General features: G+C 64.1%; 1 protein-coding gene across 4 annotated transcripts; it reads left to right on the forward strand.

Annotated features, from left to right (window-relative positions):
- Window positions 1–866: 866 nt before the first annotated feature.
- On the forward strand, window positions 867–16,808 carry DPYSL4 (dihydropyrimidinase like 4). 4 transcript variants are annotated; one of them, XR_006194690.1, is made up of 15 exons: window positions 867–1,181; window positions 4,733–4,821; window positions 5,311–5,495; window positions 7,500–7,664; window positions 8,245–8,306; window positions 8,401–8,481; window positions 9,891–9,959; window positions 10,315–10,435; window positions 11,291–11,447; window positions 11,729–11,870; window positions 12,564–12,734; window positions 13,039–13,218; window positions 14,896–15,061; window positions 15,895–16,093; window positions 16,206–16,808. XR_006194690.1 is itself a non-coding variant. In XM_042908873.1 (15 exons), exons 1-14 carry the CDS (start codon window positions 924–926, stop codon window positions 15,984–15,986), a joined length of 1,938 nt encoding a protein of 645 aa, XP_042764807.1. In that variant the 5' UTR covers window positions 867–923; the 3' UTR covers window positions 15,987–16,004; window positions 16,206–16,808. The 4 variants fall into 4 exon arrangements, 3 of the variants coding, with proteins under 3 accessions (XP_042764807.1, XP_042764806.1, XP_042764808.1); XM_042908873.1 differs by having other exon boundaries at window positions 15,895–16,004; XM_042908872.1 differs by having other exon boundaries at window positions 15,895–16,808.
- The last annotated feature ends 381 nt before the right edge of the window (window positions 16,809–17,189 follow it).

The raw sequence follows: 17,189 nt of genomic DNA on the forward strand, positions 1-17,189 counted from the left end.
GGCTCTGAAATCAGAGGTACCGGGCAGCACCAGGCTGAGGTCAGCCACCAGGGAGGCTTCTTCATGTAGCTGCTTATCAAGTGAGAACCAGAAGACAAAATGTAAAAAGCTTAGGAAAGTAAGAGAATTTCTGCGAATGAATGAGACTTGGCAACAGGTTTCACTTGCAGATGGCTTCACACAGGTGAGTAGAGGCTATTTTATTAATCACCCTGGGGGTGGGGTGGTGGTGTGGAAGCCAGAGATTCGGCAGGGGTGGGACAGGTGCTGATCTGGCTCTGCAGAAATGCTCCTGCCACACCAGCACGAGTGTCCTCGAGGTGACTCTCATGTCCAAACGTACATTTTGAAATGCCGGCTGCGTTAGAACACAAAGGCTGGATGTCTTTTCCTGAAAAGTCACTCTCAGCAGGGCTTGGCAGAGTGACAGCATCGTCCTGTGACCCTGGGCGGGCTGAGTCCCTCCGCCTTGTCTTACCCCAGAGCCTTGAACTGGGGCTTAAGGGCGGTCAGGAGCAGCTCTCCTGGGGCACATCGCCCCTCCCCGCCTTCCCCTCCGACCCTCCCCACTTGCCAGACGTTTCGGAGTCAGAGCCTCCGGCTGGGCGTAGGATCTACCACGGGGCTCGGAAATCTGGCTGGAGTGTCGACAGGCAGGGGTCTCTTCAGCGCGTGCCCCGCTGGGTGGGCGGGAGGTGGGAACCCTGGCTTCGCCCAGACGGAACGCGAGCCCTCGGGCCTGCTCGGCGCGTTCAGCACTCTCTGCGCGGACAGCGCCAGCCCCGCGCGCGGGCTCGGGGTCGGTTTGGGGTCGGTTTGGGGATGGGGGCGGGGGGAGCCGGGCCGGGTCGGCCGGGTCACGCGCCGCGCGCACACCCGCCGCAGGAGGCTCCGGGACCCGCGACCCCTCGCCCGCTCCCTCCATGGCCGCACGCCGGCCGCAGGAGCCCGCGGAGCCTCTGCCCGCGGGCCCGGGGACGCTGGGCTCAGGCAGCCCGCGGGCCCGGCCCAGGCTCGGCGGCGTTTTCCGCTGCGTGGAGGACGCCTTTGAGAACAAGACGCTGCAGCTGGACGCGTCGGGCGGTGGCCGTCGGAGCCCTCGGGCTGGAGAGCAGTACAGCGGGCCACCTGGCGACCCAGAGGGACCCGGCGAGCCCCGCCGAGATGACCCGGAGGCCGCGGCAAGTCTGGGAGGGCCGCCCTGCTTGACCCAAAAGCAGGCAGTGAGAAGCCGCAGGGAGGGCAGGCCGCCGGGGCGTGGACCAGGGGCTGGTTCTCTTCCCAAACCCGCAGCCTCTCCGAGGGGACGTGAGGGCTCAGGGAGGGGCCTCCCTCTCCCTGACTGGCCGAGTCTGTCCCCGGGGAAACTCGCTGTCCTGAACCCGCGCGCGTCGGGCCTCTTCTGCCTTGGTTCTGCTTCTCCGGTCTGTCAGGGGCTCTGGGTAGCTCTCTTTCCCTGCATGTCTCAGTCTCGCTCTGCCTTCCTATCTCTGTGCCTCCTTAACTTGTGCCCTTGTCCCCTTCCTCCTGTCCCCAAGCTTCACGCGGCCGGCCGTGGAGCAGCCTTGCGGGAGGTGTGTCCACCGCGGGGTCCCGGAGCCAGTACACCGCCCTGCGTCCCGATCCGGGCCTGGACCATAGGATGCGAAGGAGCCAGGCTTTGGCCAGAGGCGCCTTCCCGGAGGGAGTCCGGCTCCCGCAGCGCCCGGGCCTGGACTTGAGATTAGGATCAATCCCAGTGGCCTTGGGTGCTTCGGGTCACCAGGGAGCAGGCGGCGGGCCCTGGCAGGGCAGGGGCGAGGGCGGGGCCTGCAGGACTTGGCCGGACATCACCCTCTTTCCGGGGGCCAAACTCCGCACACGCGGCGGCCAGGACTTGTCGCAGCCCTCTCCCCCTCCCCAGGCAGCGTGCGTCCGCGGGTCCGCGCCGCGACGGGGGCGCAGGGGTCCCGCCTGTGGCCTTCGCCGGGGCCCGGGGTGGAGGGGTTACTGAGCACGGCTGGGGTACTGTGGCCTCCGCCGGGGCGGCTAGCGGGTGGGTACTGAGCACGGCTGGGGCGGGGCTTGAATGCAAAGGAGCAGCTGCGGGCCGGGGGCGGGGCGGGCCCGGGGGCGGGGCTCGGCACCGGAGCCGCGCGGCCCGGCGTGCTCGCACTCGGAAGCCCGGCGCCCCCGCGTACAGGCCCGGGCTCTGCGCGCCCCCGCCCGGGACCCCCAGGGCCGCTCCGCTTGAGCTAGGCCGCGCCGGCCGAGCGTGGGGGCCGCGCGGGCGGGAGGAGCAGGATGTCCTTCCAGGGCAAGAAGAACATCCCTCGGATCACGGTGAGCCCCGCTCCGGACCCCCCTTCACCCCGCGCCCCCTGCCCACCGCCGGGGCCGGACCGTCCCGGCTCCGCGCCCAGCTTGCTGCGCTCCGCGTCTAGCCCGCGTGGGTGCCCCCCTCCCGGCGCTGGTCCTTCCAGCGAGCGCCGCGCCGGACGCACAGGTCCCGGGCCCTCCTGTGCGCCAGGGAGGGCGCGGGGCCGGGAGAGGCCTGCTCCCCCAAGCGGGGAGGGGCCTCCTTCCCCGCGGCGGCCGCGCGCCGAGGCGGGGAGATCCGGTCTCGGCGTCCTCCCGGGACGCGCGGCCTTTTGTTGGCACCGCCGGCCGGGCCTCGGGTGCGTCCCCCGCGCGGCGCGGCTGGCCTGGCTCCGTACCGCGCCTCCGCCGCGCGGGTTGCTCTTTGTCCGAGACAAAGCGCCTCAGCCCCCGCGGCTCAGCCTGGAGCCCCTGGAGGCCCGAACCCCTCCACGGAGCCGGGGTTCGGAGACCCCAGGGGAGGCGAGCGCTCCCTCGTAGCCGCTGAGCGGGCACCCCGGCAGCCCCGGCCCTCGGGAGGGGAGACCCCCCCAACAACCACAAGCGAGGGTGCGGGAGGTCAGACGGTTCACCCCGCGCTGCCAGCAAACAAAGCCGCCCCCTCCAGGCGGCCGGCTGGGAGCCGGCGGAGGGAGGGGGAGGGAGGCGCCCCGGCGCCAGCTGGACCGTGGCAGGGGGCGCCCGCGAGGCTGAGACCCGACTCTGGAGTTGACCTCGTCAGGAGGGCGGTGGGCTTGCGGATTCCCGTCCTGAGAGATACTCCGGGAGGAAGGAGCCCCTGTCCTTCCCGGACTGGAGGGGGTCTTGCCTCGACTGGCTCGGGGTCCAGCCCGATTGGGGAAGTCTGCCAGTGGCTTGCACGGGGTTGGGGTTTGGGGGGGGGGAGTCAGACACAAGATGGCTTGTTTAGGGGAACTTCCAGCCTCATCCTGGTGAGCACCTCATCCCAGCTGCATTTCCCTCTTGGTTCCAAACCCAGGAAGGTTCCCAAAGTGTGAGTTCAGGTGCCTGGGAAGGGGAGGGATGTAAAAGACCACAAGTAAGGTCTTCCTAACTGGGTGGGGCGGGGCACACAGAACACAAATGTCTTCCTGCCTGGGGGGGGGGCGGGCGGTGGGGACACACAGACCACAAGTAAGGTCTTCCTACCTGGGTGGGGCGGGGCACACAGACCACAAGTGTCTTCCTGCCTGAGGGGGCGGGGGGACACACAGACCACAAGTAAGGTATTCCTACCTGGGTGGGGGGGGGCACACAGGCCACATGTGTCCTCCTGCCTGGGTTGGGGGGACACACAGACCACAGCTCTCTTCTGCCAAAGCCTTCGTCTTCCTGGTCAGGGTTTCCTTGGGCTTACTTGAGGATGGTCAGTCCACTGGGGGCTGCACTTGGCCCGTGGCCTGGCTCATCAGCTGTTTTGTAGACAGTGGGGGGTGGTTTTACGAATCAATACAATCCTGAGAAGTCAGTCCAAATGGAAATGAGGACGAGAGGAGGATCACGTAGTGAGGAAGGCCCCCCCCCCCCCGTGACAGGTCATGTGCACCTCAGCGGGCTCTTGGGGTTCCTGCTAACTGCACTGCACAGCCTGGCTCCTGTGGCCTTGGCTGTTGGTGCGTGGAGAGCCACGCCTCCCTGTGAGGCACACTTGTCGTTCCTGCCGGGCCAGGTCAGAGGGGTGTTGAGGCTCAAACACGGGAACAGGAGGAAAGGGCTGCCGAGCGGGGTGCTCGTCCACAGCCTTCTGTGTCTCTGCTCCTTTTCCACGTTTCTCCCCATCATTCTCCCGAGTCCGTGCCAAGTTCCGTGCATGACACCCCACTTTCTGCCCCACTTTGTACCTCCCCACCACTTGGCGGGGTTCCTAGAAGTGGGTTTATGGCTGCTGAGCACTGGGCCAGCCCCACCCGGTGCCACAGCTCCACGCTGTGCAGGTGACCCGCCAGCTGGCCTCGCCTGCTGGCACTTTGTCCACCCATGTGGGGTACCTCCAGGCAGCACCACGGCCTGTGGTCACCCTGATGTCTTCCTGGCCCTTCATCCCCATGGCCTCTCCATCAGCAGCTCCTGCCTCCCGAGTCCCAGCCTCTCTGGACTCTATCCCTCCTCGGCCCCTCAGCATCCCCAGACAGCCTAAGAGAGCACCAGGCAACACCCCCATTTCCATCACTGAGCACCGCCCGTGAGCCACAGTGGCCTCCAGACCCCTCTGCCCCATTCGTGGGGGTGGGAGACAGTGCTGGCTTCCTCACTCATTTCTATGTGTACACATTGCATCCGAGTGTTCCAATCCTAATTCCAGAGGAAGAAGTTTTGGAGAGGATGTTGAATAGCTCAATTTGGAGAAAACCTGTCTTTTGTTTGCTTCCAATAGAGTGACCGCCTTTTGATCAAAGGCGGGAAGATCGTGAATGATGACCAGTCCTTTTATGCTGATTTGTATGTGGAAGACGGTTTGATAAAGTAAGTTTCTGCCTCAAATATCTTCACAGATCACACGTGTGCACATTGATTGCACATTGTCCACAAGTTTACCTTTGGGTGAACTCCACCTAAATGTTTTGTTTTGCTTTGTTTTTCTTTTCCAAAATCCCGTTCCCTGGAAAGAGCCCCAGCCCAGGCCTTTAGTGACAACAGAATCTTGCCAGTTAGTGGCAAGGTCTTGGGAAGCAGGACAGTGGCTCACACATTTATGTGTGTTATCACAGCTGTGGGATGATTCAGGGCTCGAGGTAGGTGCTTAATAAATACTTACTGACCACACCTGTCAGTGTCTCTGCTCCTGTCAGCGGCTCTAGTCCCTAGAGCAACACGTGGAACCCAGGTGGGCACCGCAGGGCAGTGCCCAGGGTGGGTCTTCTGTGTTGACTGTCTCAAGCCCACGGCTGGTATGTCATGCTCTCTGACGGTCTCCGGAGGCCAGACCAGTTAAGTAATCTTTGTTGCTTTCAGACAAATTGGAGAAAACCTCATTGTCCCTGGAGGCATCAAAACCATCGACGCCCATGGCCTGATGGTCCTGCCAGGCGGAGTGGACGTCCACACGAGGCTGCAGATGCCCGTCCTGGGCATGACGCCAGCTGATGACTTCTGCCAGGGGACCAAGGCCGCCCTAGCGGGAGGGACCACCATGATACGTGAGTGTCTCCCGCGTGCAAAGCATCCATCCCAGGCTCTGCCGGCCAGGCTTCTGTGTTGCAGGAAGAGCCTTACAATAGAGCGATTTTTTGGTCTATTTCCCTTTATTACCTTTCAGTCTAAGAAAGCTTCGCGTATGCTTTTGTTCTCCCCGTTCACGTTGTGAGTCATCTTGCCTTGGCCAGCTCCGGCGTGCTCCTGGGATTTCCATGGGAGCAAATGGATGTGTGCCCAGGAATTTCTTATTTCCTGGGAAGCTGGCAGCCGGCCAAGGACTAGGTTTTCCAAACCAAAATGCCTTGCATGAGGGGAGGGGTCATGTCTGAAGCAGACACGTTTGCTCCTGAGCCTCTGAAACTCGGTTTGCACAAAGTTCCTGCCCATGTCGAGAAGGAGGCTACGTTTTCAGAAAAAGCACGACAGGAATACTTACTGTTATCTGATCAGCAGCCACCAGAGTTGCCCTTTCTTCAGTGCTGGCTCTGTGCCACCTGCAGCTCGTAAACCCTGGGAGCTCGGCAGACAAGCCCCGCCTACCTAACGGCCTGCAAGGCGGATTCACCTGCCCGAGGTGAACCTGACTGTGCTAAGCTCAGAGCCAGGACGAGACCCCAGCCCTCCTCTCATGGCCTTGAATGCCACCAGCTGGGCGGTGTCGAGTGCAGGCACCCTGCTGTGGTTAAGACCTGGTCTAACACGCCTGGTTGAACCCTGGCTTCCCGTTCCAGCTGTTTGACTTCAGTAACTCACCTAACTTCTAGAAGCCACGCTTTGCTAACCTGTGAGGCGGGCGGGAGGGGAAGAGCCTCCTTAGACGGCTGTGGGGACTAAGGGAGTCAGTGCACAAGTTGCTCTGTTGTGCCTGGCACGCGGTGCATGCTGTCAGTGCTGCCACCAGGCAGGCTGCCCTGAGGACTCTGGGCTGCTTCACAAGTTATGTTTAGCTGTTGCCCAAACCACGGCTTCGTTTGGTTTACTCAACCATGAAGCAAACACCAACAAGCCAACAATGGTCTTGTTTTTTAGTGTGAGGAGACTGGCCATTTTAGGTCACTGCTCATGCTCATCACTGGTGGCGCCGGCCAGCCAGGACACTTTGTGACTGTTACCTGCTCGTGCCAGTGCCCAGGCATCAGACAAGCCGTGAGGTGTCACTGTGAGGACAGAGAGATGCTGTGTGGCTTGAAGCTAGCCTCTGGCTAACCGTCTTCCCCAGGCTGGAGCCATGCAGGGACCACAGGGCAGGGTAGCACCCTCTTCCCCAGGGTCCTGGGCGTGAGATCTGACCTGTGGGGAGCATGGGAGACCCACATGGGGGGGGACCCACAGTCTGCTGGGGGAAGGCACAGCGTTTGCCAGTAACCCTTGGGTGGGTGTGCCTTCTCGTTGGCCACCCCTACTCTGAGCTCTTTCCCGGCACCCAGGGGAGACCGTGAGCAGTGTTTGGACCTTGGACCTGAGGTTGGGTGGGGAAAGTGATGGTGTAGTGGCCAAGTGCTCTCCTGGTTTCCCCAGGGGTGGGGTGGTGGTGTTGTGTGTAGTCAGTGAGGTTCAAGTAAGGGGAGCCAGCCCGGTGCTGCTGTTCCGGGCTGGCTGGCCAGGTTCAGCACCACGGACAGCACCACCACCTGCTTCTCCGCCCTCCACTGGCCCTCCAGGTGCGCTCGCTCCCGTAGACACCTGTGTTGGAGGTTAAGGCTCTGGACGGCCACCGGTGCTCCTTGGGGTGAACGTGTCCATCAGGGCGTGGGTGGCTTGAGTCTGGGCTTTCTCTCTGCTCAGAGAAGGCCAAGGGATATGAGGCAGAAGGTGCCTCTTTGGACAGAACCAATGAGCAGGTTCATAGCAGCACCGGCCTCATGGAAGCGACCCGTGGCCTCTCCACGGCTTTTTCAAAGGCACTTCCTGATCTCTTGGGAACATGAAACCAGTCTCCCTTGGAGGCCAAGGTGGTTCCCGCTGACCAGAGTGGGGGCTCGGCTGACCGCACTGCCCCCCCACAGTGGACCACGTGTTTCCCGACACGGGTGTGAGCCTGCTGGCAGCCTATGAGCAGTGGCGGGAGCGCGCGGACAGTGGGGCCTGCTGTGACTACTCCCTCCACGTGGATGTCCCCCGCTGGCATGAGAGCATCAGGGAGGAGCTGGAGGCCCTGGTCAAGGACAAAGGTAACGGCATGTCCAGAGGCCGGGTGGGGTGGCTGGAGGGCGGGTAGGCATGGGGGTCCACGCTTCCCTGGTATTGGCTGGAAAGGGCCCCTACCCCCAGCCCCTGGCCAGGCTGGACTCTGCCTCTGTTTGACCCCAGGGTGGGGGGGGTTGGGAGCTGGGGGGAAGAAGGACATATTGGAAGGTCTGTTCTACTTGCAGAGGATCCAGAGCAGGAGGTCACCTGCCTCTGTGTCTGAGGGACGGGTCCTGTCACTGTCCTCAGCTGCAGCCCGGGCCCCTTGTCCCTGTCCTGGACGAAAGACAAGAACTACAAGTTTTCCTAGCGTCCTTTTAGGAAGGGAATACTTTCCAACCTGCAGTTCTCTGTGCTGTCTGCGCTGAAAAGCCAGTCTGTGAACAAGGCTTAATTTCTTTTAATCAAAAGTCCTGAAGCAAAACCCACATCACAGCTTCTTGGGGATTTGACACAAGTTAGTTACGAGCAGGCCCGTGGGAGAGGAGATCAGGGAGCAGGGGAGGCTCCCGGGCGTCGGACCGACAGCGGCTGGGCATCTGATCCCCCCTGCTTGTCCTCCAGGCGTGAACTCTTTCCTGGTCTTCATGGCGTACAAGGACAGGTACCAGTGCACCGATGGCCAGGTGAGGGCAGGGGCTGAGAGGAGGGGACAGCGGGTGCTTCAGGCCGCTGGCAGGGTGCACACAGCCCCACATGCCTTGTGCACTCTCTTCCCAGATGTACGAGATCTTCAGCATCATCCGGGACCTGGGTGCCCTGGCCCAAGTGCACGCAGAGAACGGGGACATCGTGGAAGAGGTGCCTGGAGGGCTGCCCACAGGATGGGCGGGGGCGGATGAGGGGTCGGGTGGCTTCTGGACACTCACATGTGGGCACTTTGTCGCACAAACCCCCAGGGAGGGAACAGTGGACATATTCTGGTAGGCAGGCTGCCCTGGATCAGAGGTCAAGCAAGCAGGGAGTTGGGGGGCCTGGGGGCTTTTGTCCAGAATAGAGATTCCTCCGTGATCATCACACTTCTTTTTCTTTTCAATTTTTTTAACGTTTATTCATTTTTGAGGAGGGGGGGAGGGGCCGACAGAGAGAGGGAGACACAGAATCCGAAGCAGGCTCCAGGCTCTGAGCTGTCGGCACAGAGCCCGACGTGGGGCTCGAACCCACGGACCGTGAGATCATGACCTGAGCCGAAGTCGGATGCTTAACTGACTGAGCCCCCCAGGCGCCCCTGATCATCATACTTCTTATCAGAAGTTTCCCAGAACCAAAATGTTGCTTCCGGGGAGACCGAGACAGGCTTTCCTGGTGTCCTCTGCCCCTGTGGATCGAGGCCCCACAGAGAATTAATTGTTCCTTGTGGTCACTGAGCACAGGTCCTGGCCCCCACCTGCCCCTGTGCCTGGGCTGTGGGGTCGGCGCCCGCAGGTACAGATGCTGTGGGTGCTGGGAGGTGCGGGGGCTCCTCACGGGGCAGCATGCCTCCCTGGCATCCCAGATACAGAGAAGCTTCCTGGTGGGTTGGGCTCTGCCTCATCCCCAGTTGAAAGCAAAGTGGTGACACCTGGGGAGGGGCACGTGGGGTTCCCAGGTCCTCATCCACCCACCCCGCCACGAGAGCGCCAGGTGCTGTGTGTGGCCTCTCTGGTCCAAGGCCAGGCCGGGCTTCAGTTAGGAGAACGCCGTGGGTCTGGCTCAGTACGCAGGCAGGTGGGCAGAGCATGCCAGGGAGACCCCACCAGTGTGGGGAGTCGTGTTATCGGGTCCACGGGATTCTGCTTCTCGCCGGTTCTTCACGGTCTTCATTCATGCGAGAGGCACAGATCTTCAAGGGCGTGCTGGGGAAGGTGCATCCTGTCCACCCCTGACCGCGGAGCCCCCAGTGTACTCCTGGATGCCCCCTGCTGGCGAACACAGTATGGCAGGCGGGGTGCCCTCTCCAAGCCCCGACCTCATCTGTAATGTAGGGAGCTGGGGTCACTCCTCTCCAGACCCACCCTACTCCTCCGTTCTGAGTTCTCTGTAGTTGGTGATTCGGGGGCCTGGAGGCCCAGAGCTCAGTGTAGGGGAGGAGAGCTCACATGAGCGTCAGGGGGGCAGGGCACATCTTGGGGGCGGGGTCTCCTGGGCTGCCTACATCACACCCAGACTGAGGCTCTGTGAGACTCCGGCTGTACCCGGGCCGGACTGTGATGTCCTGTCCGTGTTTTTAGGAGCAGAAGCGGTTGCTGGAACTTGGCATCACCGGCCCCGAGGGCCACGTGCTCAGCCGCCCCGAGGAGGTAGGAGTTTGCCCGCTGAGCGCCGTCCCAGCCCTGACCGCATCCCAGACAGCCACTTCACGGGAGTGGACCTGACCCCGTGGGCGTCTAGGGCTGTGACTCGCTGGTCCTCCTCTGGCTCATGTCCCCCATCACCACTGGTGGTCCTTTACCCAAGGCCAAGAAGGCGGTGAGGTCAGGCTCTGGGAACCACGTGGGTCAACCTAGACCCTCCTGGGCACTGAACTGTAGGCTGGGGTCCTCAGTCACTCACGCTACCCCCTCTGGGCCCGGGATCTGTGGGTGATGGTGGCCTTCCATGCCCACACCGGTCAGCAGGCCCCAGGGCCCGCTCAATCTGAGCTCCTGTCCCCAGGTGGAGGCCGAGGCCGTGTACCGTGCCATCACCGTTGCCAAGCAGGCCAACTGCCCCCTGTACGTCACCAAAGTGATGAGCAAGGGTGCGGCCGACATGGTCGCCCAAGCCAAGCGCAGGGGTGAGTGCCGGGCCCTGGGCCCCAGACGCTTGGGGGCGGGGGCGGATCTCTCAGGGATCGGGGGTCACGTTCTCAGGACTGGGGGCCCAGCTGGCTGAACTTAGGCTCAGAGCAGGGCAGGCCTGATGGAGAAGCAGCGGCCACCCTGCCTGGCCTCTCGGCGGTGGGGCCTCGGGCGGGGGCTCCAGGGGTGAGTCCTGCGGGAGACACAGGCGCCCTGTCCCTGTACAGGTGGGGCCGGGCCTCCTGTCTCGTCGAGGTAGCAGCTGCTCACCAGGGGCCATGAAACAAGGGGCCCGTCGGTCCTGTGTGCACAGAAGCGACACAGCTGTGCGTGCGTGTGTGTGTGTGTGTGTGCGTGTGTGGCGCGTGTGTGTGTGAGGGGCAGCTGACCCTATGCCTGATGGGACCTCGCCCCCCTGCCCTGCGCTGGGAGCCCCACATCACTGTGTGCTGGGTGCCTCCGTGCCTCCAGGAGCTGGGGTGCACACACTGCGAGCCCGGGTGGCCTCTGCCCATAGAACGCCCCCAGTGGAGGAGGCGGTGGGGACACAGAAGAACGGGGGTCCTAGGGGACAGGCCTCAGACCGGCAGGGGCGGGCAGAGTTGACCACGTTTCCTGCCCTCGGCCCAGCTGATTCCCTGGCAGGCCTGACCTCTGGCAGGTGGTGTGAAGGGGAGGGTATGGAGGGGACCCCCACGTGGGAAGGTCCGGGTGTCCTGGAAGGCAGAGACGAGCCATCCAGGGTTTGGAAATTGAGGGGCGCAGCAAGAGCACAGCGCGAAGGGCCCTACCCTGCCCGGGTCCGGGGGGCACGCAGCCTGTGGGGGTGCCTCTCACGGGCCTCCCTGCAGGGGTGGTCGTGTTTGGGGAGCCCATCACCGCCAGCCTGGGCACCGACGGCTCCCACTACTGGAGCAAGAACTGGGCAAAGGCCGCGGCCTTCGTCACGTCCCCCCCCATCAACCCGGACCCCACCACCGCAGACCGCCTCACCTCCCTGCTGTCCAGGTAAGAAGCCCCTCCGGGCGCCCCGCCACGACCTCAGCCCCCAGCAGCCCTGGGCTTCTGCACGAGCCGCGGGCCGGGACCCCCCGGGCAGAGAACCCACGCCGATCCGTCCTGGCCCTCCCGTCCCCGTGCTGAGCCACCGGCCGTGCCCAGCGCTGCTCCGGGACAGCCTCCGGCCCCCGTGGGCTGTGCTGGCCGGGCAGGGGGGCGAAGCCGGCTGGCCTTGGCCGGCTCAGGAAAATCAGGCCGCGGTGGGCTCCCCTGACCCCCCCTTTTCTCAGCGGGGACCTCCAGGTGACCGGCAGTGCCCACTGCACCTTCACCACCGCCCAGAAGGCCGTTGGCAAGGACAACTTCACGCTCATCCCCGAGGGCACCAACGGCATCGAGGAGCGGATGTCTGTGGTCTGGGAGAAGTGTGTGGTGCGTGCGGACTGGGGGTCGTGGGCCATCCCCCCCCGCCCCCCGCCGGTCCCTCAGAACAGAAAGCCACTTACCCAGTAAACACACCGCCTGGAACACAGGTCGGGGTGTGTCGCGTCCCCGGGGCATCACGCCCCCAGCCCTGCCATCCAGGGCTCCCCAGACATTCAATTCTGGTACCCCTGGAGGAAACTCCCGCCGCTGTGGGGCGACCAGGTCACCTGCAGAATGCATCTGGGAGAGCCGGGTCGCTGTTTGTGATGGGATTATGCCCAGTCTCCCCCAAAGGCCTGACGTTTCCTCAGACTGCCTGCACCCCCGCACTCCCGCCCTGAGCTCCTCCCCCCGCAGAGGCCCGGACACCAGCCCCCTCTCGTCCCCCTTCTTCCCGAGGCCTGGCCACCCCTGGGGACGGTCATGTCCTCCAGGGGAGATAGACGTCAGCAAAACCTGGCCGCTGATTGCCTCACAGGGTGAGCACGGTGCTGGTGTGCAGGGCCCAACAGGGACGCGTGGGTTTGAGGCAGCGGGGCCCTCCGACGCCCTGGGAGCACGGTTCTGATGCCGCCTGCTGCCTGGGGGACAGGGGCCGGCGTCCACACAAAGGCCATGAGACCAGACCCCCGAGGGCTGTTCGGACAAGCACCCCCCGTCCCCCGCCCGCCGCCTTACCTTGGCCCTCTTGTTTCCCAGGCCTCAGGGAAGATGGATGAGAATGAGTTTGTCGCTGTGACCAGTACGAATGCGGCCAAAATCTTTAACATTTACCCGAGGAAGGGGCGTGTGGCTGTGGGCTCTGACGCCGACCTGGTTATTTGGAACCCCAGGGCCACAAAAATCATCTCTGCCAAGAGCCACAACCTGGTAAGGGAAGCCTGAGTCCCTGGGTCAGCGTCAGGGTCAGGGCTGGGGGAGCCCCAGGGACCTGCACCACCTACCTGCCCTGCCTTGCGGGAGACTCAACCCTGTTACAGGCTCATCCGCAGGCCCTTCCTCCCGAGACACGCGTTTTAGAAACTGGCACGGCCCGTTGTGGCCAGTTCCGTCCGAGTTCCGGCCCAGCCGGGGTGACCGGTTCTCAGAGGTCCTAGAACGGGGGCCCTAGGGCTCCGAGGGTGCCGGTCAGCCCGCAGGGGGGTGAGGCCGGCCCTCCACCCTGTCTCCCCAGAACGTGGAGTACAACATTTTTGAAGGCCTCGAGTGCCGAGGGGCCCCCACGGTGGTCGTGAGTCAGGGCAGGGTGGTGATGGAGGACGGGAACATGTTCGTCACCCCCGGGGCCGGCCGCTTCATCCCTCGGAAGACGTTTCCCGACTTCGTCTACAAGAGGATAAAGGCGCGCAACCGGGTAAGGCTGGAGCCGGCCGGGGCGGGGCGGGGGGGATGGCTTGGACTTCTCCGACCTTGTCCACCTCCACGAGGTTTCTCCTCCTGGTCAGCCTGGCCCGGCGGAAATAAGTGGGACCGGCACCTGCTTGGGGAGTCGGTTCTTAGTAGTGGCTTTATGTACTTTTGTTTTTTTAAATCTTTATTTATCTTGAGGGGGAGGGAGGAGGAGCAGAGAGAGAGGGAGACACAGAATCCGAAGCAGGCTCCAGGCTCTGAGCTGTCAGCACAGAGCCTGACCCGGGGCTCGAACCCATGAACCGCGAGATCATGACCTGAGCCTAAACCAAGAGTCGGACGCTTAACAGGCTGAGCCCCCTCTGGCGCCCCTCCATGCAAACTTTTATTACCCAAGAGGCACAACAAAAGTGGTGGCCGCCTCTCTGAGTGAGCGCCGTAGACCGTGCGGGGGCACCATGGGAGCCCCCCCACCCCACTGCCCGTGCATGGACGCGCGTTCACAAACAAGCAGGGGCCTGTAGGCTTTATGACAGCTTTATGAACCGGGGATTTGGGAGTACTTTCCACATCTTTCCTTCCTTCCTGCAACCCTTGGCTGAGCTGCCCCCTGCGTCTGAGGGACGCACCGGGCGTCTGACCGGCCCCGCGGCACGCGTAGCTGGCTCGCGCACACACACGCACATGTGTACACAAAATTACTGTACACACAGGTTTGCTTTATCCAGCTTTCTAGAAGGACGTCTGAGCTCAGAGCAAGGAGGGCCAGCTTCCAGGGTGGGCCGGGGGCCGGGGTGACGGTCTCCTCCAGGGGGAAGGAGAGTGGAATCTGCTCTAACTCCCGGAGATGCCGCTGTCTCAGGGCGTGAGGGCCACACAGCTGCTCCCCGAGCTGGGGCCTGGAGAACGCGGCCCAGCCGGCCCAGGTGCAGAGCCCGGGCCGAAGTCCAGGCATCCCCCTCCGCCTCCCGCCCACAGGGGTGGGGGTCCGCTGCTGGGCTCCTGCAGACCCTGCCCCCACACGCAGCCCAGGCAGGGAGAGGTGGCTCCCGGTCCCTCACCGTGGGTGCTGGAGGCGGGGTGTGGACTCAGACCCAAGCCGTCGGACTCGAAGCCCCACACTTGCCCCCCCGCACCCTGTGGTGACCCCCTGGGACTGGCAACAGTCACGAGTCTGAGCGTGAACCCCAGGGAGGCGCCAGCAGGAAACGGCACACAAGAGGGTTTTGCTTCGTCCACGGACCGTTTGTCCATCATGGTGGCTACTGGGGAAACGTCTCTGGCTTTGGGGCCGTTTTCAGGGAGGACAGGACCCAGGGCTTCCTCGGGGCTGGGGTGGGGGCTCTGCTGGGGCCATGAATGAAGTCTACTGATGAGGCAGTGGCCACGGGGGCCGGCTTCCCCTTCCTTAAAGAGGCCATGTCCTCAGGGCTGCCCTTGTCTGAGCGTGTCCTCTAGCCTCAGGGGAAGAGGGGCCGTGTGCACAGGCGTGAGCAGGGAGGGACGTGCACACTGTGTAGGGGGGAGCGGGGAGGGAGGGGTGCGTTCAAGGTTTGCGGGTGGTCGCGGGAGGAACCCCTCCGTTGGCTGGGAGCCCTGGGGTTCCAGAGCCTGGCAGAGGGGGGCCCGTGGAGCGGAGCAGGCTCGGCCCCCCTGACGCCCAGCCCCCTCGGCCCCACAGCTGGCGGAGATCCACGGCGTGCCCCGAGGCCTATACGACGGGCCTGTCCACGAGGTGATGGTGCCCGCCAAGCCGGGGGGCGGTGCCCAGGCCCGCGCGTCCTGCCCAGGGAAGATCTCGGTCCCACCGGTGCGCAACCTGCACCAGTCGGGGTTCAGCCTGTCTGGTGAGTGGAGCTGGGGTGGGGGCTCCGCCGGAGCGTCCCGGGGGTCAGGAAGCGCCCCCGGGGTGGGCACCAGCACCCAGCCTGTGGCAGGGTGGGTTCAGCAAGGCCGCAGACCACCCACAACCGTCCGCAGATGGGGAGTGTGGGGATGGGGGGGCAGGACATGCTACCCCCACCCCACAGGGGCCAGTGGGGAGGCCCTCCTGCTCCAGCGTCTGCCCCAGCGTGGCTGTGGTGACCCCTACTTGGATCATTCGCGCTGTGGAGAGGGCTCAGTGACGGGGTGGGCACGCGATGCCTGTGCCGGGTGCCGTGTGGGGTCCGGCCCCTCCAGCCCGGGAGTTGCATGTCAGGCACATGAGGAAGGGCTCTGTGAGCACATGGGGACACACGCAGGGACACCGTGGAGGGCTCCAGGGGCCCAGGGTGCAGGCTGCCCCTTGGGCCTCTGGTCAGGGTCCTGGCTGTGCTGTGACAGATCCCTGCAGATGCACCGGGCCCGGGTCCTACCTCTTCCCACCCCTGATGTCCCCGCCTGTCCTCCCTCTCACTGGCGGCAGAGTCCCTGCTGGCCTCCTGGGGTCATCATAAAAGCTAGGGGCAGGCTTCTCTTGTTGTGGGGCCCAGACCCACAGGTGGGACGAGCAGGCCTGGCTGCCCCACCTCACTTCCCGCACACCCGCGGCCTTGGTGTGGGAGCGTCTGCATGGTCTGCTCGTCCGTGCGCCAGGCTGTCCGCGGTGTGGGTGCGCGGGGGCTCCGCAGCCATGGCCCCGGTTACGGGTGCAGCCAGCGCATCCGTGCCCCTGCCCTCATGCCCACCCGTTCTGCAGGGTCCCAGGCGGACGACCACATTGCGCGACGCACGGCTCAGAAGATCATGGCGCCCCCTGGCGGACGTTCCAACATCACCTCGCTGTCCTAGGTGTCTGCGTGGGACCCGGTGAGCCAGTGCTGTCCCACCCACGGGGCGGCGGCTGGCCGGGGCCGCTCACCTCACATAGCTCTCCCTTTGTCAGACTTACCTTAAAGGTGCTTGGCCTCACCTTCCCCCCCCCCCAAGAAACTACCCTTTTGGGGTCCCAGGTCCTGTACGAGGAGCCTGTGCAAGGAAAGGGCTGAATTTGGGGGGTTTCACTGCCAGGTTGAAGAGGCTGGATGTGATGGCGGAGTCCACTCAGGTGGCCCCGAAGGACAGCTGGGTGCTTCACAAAGGCAGGGCTGCTGCCCCGCCAGGACCACGGGAACCACGGGGGCCCCGCAAACACGTGAACAGCAGGCCCGGCCGCAAGGCTGGGGCGTCGGCTCCCATCCCGTTATGAATCACTGCCCCACGGAGCCCCAGGCCTCCCCTCTGCTCCTGGGGGTGAAGGTGCAGCCTGCCCCCCTTCCCTGTCCGCCTCGGTATGGGGGGGGGAGCGCCCGTGAGCTGAGCCCCCTGCCCCAGAGCTGCTGTGATTTCAGGGACCCATCAGGAACTTCGCAAAGGGCAGCCTCGTTCGTACGTTGCCAAGGACCAAACTTCCGCTCTTGTAGTAGCCCGAGTCCAGGGGAGTTTTAGGATCCTTTAGCTGAGATGCTCTCCTTTTACGACCAAGTGTGCGGTCTGGTAGTTGATTAGCGCAGCACATCGTGCACCAAGGACAGCTGTAGCCAGGAACCTGCATGCCACCCACAGCCCGAGCGGCCGCCTCTGCCCCGCGCGGACGGGAATGGGGTCTATTAAAGGCGTCTGGGCTAGAAGCTGCTGGCGTGTGGAGCCCCGACTTCTCTGACCCCGCACCACGTCCCCACCAGCAGTTCGCGTGCGGGGCACTCGAGAACATTCGTGCTGGCTGCGCGGACGGCCAGCCACCCCTCAGGATGGCTCTGCTCGGCCTCTGGGTAGAGACGGGGCAGGGCTGGCTCTTCCTCTCAAGGGAAGGGGCCCGGGAACCGTGGCCGCACCCAGGCCTGCAGCTCAGACACGGCCAGCAGATGCTGGTGTGGCCCGTGGCCAGATGCGCAGAGCGAGAGAGTTGGGCTGGACGACCTCCGCCACGTTCTGACCAGACGGGCCAAGAAGGTGGTGCAGCCCCAGCCTGAGGCCTGTGTCCCCCGCAGATGTGCGCCCCGGGCCCTGCCCCCT

Source organism: Panthera leo, chromosome D2 (assembly GCF_018350215.1).
Source record: "Panthera leo isolate Ple1 chromosome D2, P.leo_Ple1_pat1.1, whole genome shotgun sequence".
NCBI classification, from domain to species: Eukaryota; Metazoa; Chordata; class Mammalia; order Carnivora; family Felidae; genus Panthera; species Panthera leo.